Source organism: Stegodyphus dumicola, chromosome 3 (assembly GCF_044657685.1).
Source record: "Stegodyphus dumicola isolate Sdum_Otavi_A_Nest chromosome 3, ASM4465768v1".
NCBI classification, from domain to species: domain Eukaryota; kingdom Metazoa; phylum Arthropoda; class Arachnida; order Araneae; family Eresidae; genus Stegodyphus; species Stegodyphus dumicola.
This window is the reverse complement of record NC_140770.1, coordinates 72,887,360-72,893,038: the sequence shown is the minus strand read 5'-3', so window position 1 is coordinate 72,893,038 and position 5,679 is coordinate 72,887,360. Positions and strand designations below refer to the sequence as shown.

At 37.4% G+C, this 5,679-nt stretch overlaps 1 protein-coding gene across 1 annotated transcript; it reads left to right on the top strand.

Moving 5' to 3' along the window:
- The first annotated feature begins 3,051 nt into the window (after nt 1-3,051).
- Nucleotides 3,052-4,839, top strand: LOC118180092 (zinc finger MYM-type protein 1-like). Its single transcript, XM_085812432.1, has one exon. The coding sequence runs from the start codon at nt 3,052-3,054 to the stop codon at nt 4,837-4,839; it is 1,788 nt and encodes a 595-aa protein (XP_085668558.1).
- Nucleotides 4,840-5,679: the final 840 nt, after the last annotated feature.

Genomic DNA, 5,679 nt, shown 5'->3' with positions numbered 1-5,679 from the left:
TCACGGTTCGGTTCACACCATAATTCATGATCATCTCGGTTTTCGGCTTTTGTGTGCTCAATGGATGCCCAAGATTTTGAACGACCGCCAGAAGACGGAGAGGTTCGGCGTTGCTTTGACTCATCTCATCCGGTATCACAATGAGGGTGATGACTTCTTGTCTGCAATTGTGACCGGAGACGAATCATGGTGCCACCACTACGAACCTGAAACACGCCGGCAAAGCTTACAGTGGAAACATTTGAATTCACCACCCCCGAAGAAAGCAAAGGCTGTCATTTCCTCGGGAAAGGTGCTATTGACTTTTCTTTTTTCGATCGTCAGGGGCCATTACTGATTGAATTTGCTAAACGTGGAGAGACTATCAATAGTTCGCGATATTGTGCAACGCTGGATCGGCTGCGTGTCGCAATCAAGAACAAACGACCTGGAAGATTGACGAATGGTGTGATCTTGCTACACGACAATGCTCGTCCCCACGTCGCTGATGTGGTTAAGACACAACTGGCAAAGTTCAAGTGGGACACGCTGCAACATCCTCCATACAGCCCAGATTTGTCGCCATGCGACTTTCACATTTTCGGAAAACTGAAAAAACATCTCAAGGGTACCAGATTCGTGTCGGACGACGCCGTGAAGGAGTCGGTTACAGACTTTTTGAATCGACAGCCCAAGGAGTTTTATGAGACGGGGATCACGCGGCTCATTTGTCAATGGCATAAATGTCTCAATGTTCATGGAGACTACCTTTAAATAAAGTAATCTGTTTGTCATATATTCGCATTGGCTCACTTTCATTTGACTCGCCCTTATATATATATTTTCCTTCAACTTCTTTGCCTAGAGTCTCTCTGTTGTCACCTCTCCTGGCGGGAATATTCAAATGTGTGGGTGTGATTATGGCAAAGCCTCGAGGGCTATCTGCCTAAGGGAAGGGATGCCTTCGTGGAGGACTTTCTAAAGGAAACTGGCTCGTATACACGTTACACATGGGGAAAACCACGAAAACGCCCATGCAGTCAGCCCGTTCGCGGGAATATTCAAATGAAAAACAGAAAGATAGTATACAGGCGCCTTGTTTTTATACCCACGCCTCTTGCAAAATAAATGGAGAAGCATTGTAAAATGTAACTCTTTACTAACACAAATACAAATTAACCTTGGACCAATGAAATAATTCATATTAATGTACGTCCAGGGCCGGATTAAGGGTGTCGTAGGCCCTAGGCACTCCAGCAGCGTAGGCCCCGAAATAATAAACATTTTTTAACTGAAATTGACCGCTAATATTAAGTAATAATTTTGTTGTAGATATAAATCCGAAAATGTGATGATGCGGTAAAATAACATTATTTTATTTTGGGATTTTAATGTTTTTATTTTTCATAGAGCCATTTTCAATAGCCATAATTCCAGAATTGAGTTTATCTGCAACAATGCAACTTTTATATCTACCAAATTCCATGCAGAATTCCAGGGTTTTAGTACATGAACATGACAAGACATTAGCCGCCGGAAAAACCTCTCGGACGGGCACATGCGTTTGACACAGTTGGCCACGTTTCCATGCCCACTACCAAACGCTTGCGCGCGATCGAGAGGTTTTCCCTGCTGCTAAGGTCTTTTGTTTTAGTAGCTCAGTTGTGTAATAAGTTAATATGTAAACACTACGATAGAGCGTGTATGCCTGTGCTTGTATTTAATCACGCTCAACCCCAAGTCAATCTTTAGTTTAAAAACTGGAAGTTAAATTTATTATAAGTAAGGTAAGTAAAGGAAAGTTGTTTTTATACTCTATTTATTTCAACCTAGTTTTTGATTCTGGAATATTGCTTCATTCCATTATAAATAATAGAATTTTCATTTTATCACTTCTTATTAGTATAATAGTCCGCCGTAGAATGCAGCACAATGCAAGGAACTTTGAGTAGGCCTACTATGGGGTGGTTTGGCCATACTATTGTAAAAAATCTCCAGTAGTAGTCGTAGAAATAGTACAGTCCAAATCACCTTTGAAATAGCTTAATTTTAATCCATACTCGTAAATCCGGGTTTCGTTTTTACAAGTTTAAAATGCATTACTTAACAAATTTAAAATAACTTTTTAGCTTTCTGATAGCATAATAAAAGCGACGGGCGCAAACTAAAATGTATATTTAAAGGTGACGAGAAGAAGGAGAAAACAAGTTTAAATTTTAGTTTGTGCGTGCCCATTGCTTTTATTATGGTATATCAGAAAGTTAAAAAATTATTTTAAACTTTTAAGCGCAATTTATAAAAGCTTTTTTTAAATATTTTTTCTTTAGCGAAAAATGTCTGATGGATATAAAAGAAAACACCAAAGTGGACATGAAAAACGCAAAAAGAAAGAGAAAGTGAGTGAGTCGCTTAGTAAAATTAAAGGTTCTTTATTGAAATATGTTAACATTTCTAAGGAGACAGAAGATAATGCAGATGCGGTAGATATTTCCTCGATCGAGGTTAGACCTAAAGAAGCTGAGGCTTGTTGGGACTCGCAAGAATGTTCAACCAATAAAACTGAGAATGTCACAGAAGACGAGGCTGACGGGGGTTTACGAAATTTTAACGACGCTTCCAAGCAGGTGGTGCCTGAATCACTACCAACAACATCAGCCTCAAGTATTTTCAGTTCTGATCCAGCACGGTGGACAACCATAAGCGCAGATCTTATCGATTACTTCTCTCGTAATCACCCTGTGCAGAATTGGATATAAATTTTAAGTTATACGTATAAATTTGGCGAAATAATGAGATGTCCATCACAAGATTATTTTTTCAGAAAACTGAACAACAATGATATTATAAAAAGGGACTGGTTGATATTTTCCGAATCTACTGGCAAGTTTTTTTGTTATAAATGTATTTTGTTCAAATCGGACCTACCTGGAAATCCAAACCTGTGTAACCAATTCCTTACAGGCTTTAATGACTGGAAAAACGCACATTCGAGAATTTCAAGTCATGAAGTGTCAAAAGAACATTTTGCATCTATTTCTGCTTTAGTGAACTACCAACAAACTAGAAAAATTGATGAGACGTTTGATATTGTCAAGGAAAAAGAAAGCAGAAAGCACATATTGGACAACGGTTTTAAGAAGAGTAGTGGAAGTAATTAAGTTTTTGGCCGAAAGGGGACTAGCGTTTAGAAGCGATAATGAAATACATGGTGATCCTAGTAATGGCAATTTTCTTGGGTGTATCGATCTCTTAGCCAAATTTGATCCGTTTCTAGAAGAACATGTAAGAAGATACGGTAATCCAGGCCGCGGAAAAGTATCATATTTATCCTCCACAACGTATGAAGAACTAATAATTTTACTGGGGTCAAAAGTATTGGAAAAAATAGTTACAGAAATCAAAGAAGCCAAGTATTATGGAATCACTGTGGATTCTACACCTGACGTTAGCCATACGGATCAACTCTCCATAGTTATTAGATATGTCTCAAAAACTGGAGATATATATGAAAGATTTTTGATGTTTGTTAAAATAGAAAAACATGATGCCAAGTATCTTTTTGACACTCTAATTTCAGTTTTAGAAAATCAGGGAATAGACCCAAAATTTTGCAGATGTCAGTCTTATGACAATGCGGCTAATATGAGCGGAGTGTATTCGGGAGTACAAACTAGATTTAGGGAAATCAACAGCGCAGCCACTTGGGTACCATGTGGAGCTCATAGTCTTAATCTAGTTGGCACAGCGGCGGCAGAAAGCTGCTTAGAAGCTGTAAAATTTTTTGAAATTTTGCAATCGCTCTACAATTTCTTTGCAGCGTCCCCTCAAAGATGGTCTAAACTAAGGTCTTTGGGAAGTAAAATTTCTGTAAAAAGACTTTCAGAGACCAGATGGTCAGCACGTTATGAGGCTGTAAAAACATTATGTGCCCATTATGATGATATACGTGGTATTCTTACAAATATTTCAACTAGTGAAGGTATGAAACCTACAACAGTGATTGAGGCACAAACCTTAATCCATCAAATGAATACTTTGGAGATGGTATTACTCACAGTTATTTGGGAAGATCTACTAAAACACGTCGATATTGTAAATAAATCTCTTCAAGAACCTGGCATCGAGTTTAACACGATGGTGCGACTTTACGACAGTTTAATTCAATATTTATCTCACTGCAGAACTGAGGACATGTATAATAGCTATTATCTTAAGGCAAAAGCCCTTGCACCAGATTCAGAATTTAAAGAATCCGAAACTAGAGTTCGTAAGAGAAAACGACAGTTCGATGAAGGGCCAGATGAGACTCCCTCTCGCAGTGCCAAAGATTCCTTTAAGATTAATGTTTTTTTTATTGTTCTGGATGTGCTTTGCGCTGAAATGACAAAGAGACGCACTGCGTATACTAGCCTTTATGACACATTTAGTTTTCTTACGGATAATACACTGACCGAGGACATTATCAAGGTTAAGGCTCAAGCTCTGGTAAAAATGTATCCGTCTGACTTAGAAGAAAACTTTGTTGATGAGTATTTGATTTTTTCAAATTTGTACCCCAAAACCACCTCTATAACGGATCTCATCAAATTACAAATAAAGGATAAACTTGTGTCAAGTTTATCAAATGTTAATATTGCATTGCGCATAGACCTTTCGATATTGGGTTCGAATGCAGAAGGAGAAAGATCATTCTCCAAGTTGAAGCTTATAAAAAATTTTATGCGTTCAACTATGGGTCAAGAGAGAACTTCGTTACTGGGCCTTCTGTGTATTGAAAGTGATGTCGCTCGCGGCATTAATTTTGAAGATATAATACACGAATTCGCTGTGTCAAAATCCCGAAAAAAGGAGTTATTTTAGGATCTACTTAGTAAACCAAACGTTTTGTATTCGTATTTTTTGTGTATTTGTATTTACATATATTATTTTGACCTTCACTATATAATAATATAAAAATGTTTATAAGTTTTTGGGGTATTTTTATTTCAATATATTTTTTTTCAAAGCCCTAAGACCTTTGGCCTTCGTAGGCCCTAGGCACGTGCCTACTGTGCCTAATTGGTATACAATTGGTAAACAATACCCTGTGTACGTCGAGAATATACAACAGAAATGAAGTAAGGCATTTTGATTTTTTTGCAGCCAGTCAGCAACCTATGTGTTATAAATGGATTTATTTTTTTATAGTTTTTAATGTTTTTTTTTTTTTTTTTTTTTTTTTTTTTTTTTTTTGAGGGTTTTTTTATTGTCTCATTTTCTTTTAATATGCTTGCTTCTAGTATTCTTCACTATATTTAGCGAGATACTAAATAGCGAGACACTTAGCTCGTGCGTCCGCGAAGCGGCCCTAGTACTGTTGAATGTAATTACATCAATTTTTAGCTTTCCTTATTAAGGCAAGTTATACTGTATATTATTTAGGGTGCAAGAAATCATGAGAGGGTCTAGGAAAAAACTCTCAGGGGCAGAATATGGAACCAGAGCAAAAGATAGGACAGAACAGAGAAAACAAATTGCAGCTAAAATGAAAAATGGCTTCACAGAAAAGACGAACCGTCAGACCCTGCCGCAACTTCCGATGGTGCCGAGATTCTAAACGATATTGATATTTCTTGCAATTTGCATGACCAAGATGAAGAATCTTCATCTATCATCCTCAAACAGACTTCATTTCAGCAACTGAGAGAACAACTTTCTTCA

What these genes read in the sequence shown, in the direction of transcription:
- LOC118180092 (XM_085812432.1), top strand. Translation starts at nt 3,052, where the DNA reads ATGAGACGTTTGATATTGTCAAGGAAAAAGAAAGCAGAAAGCACATAT.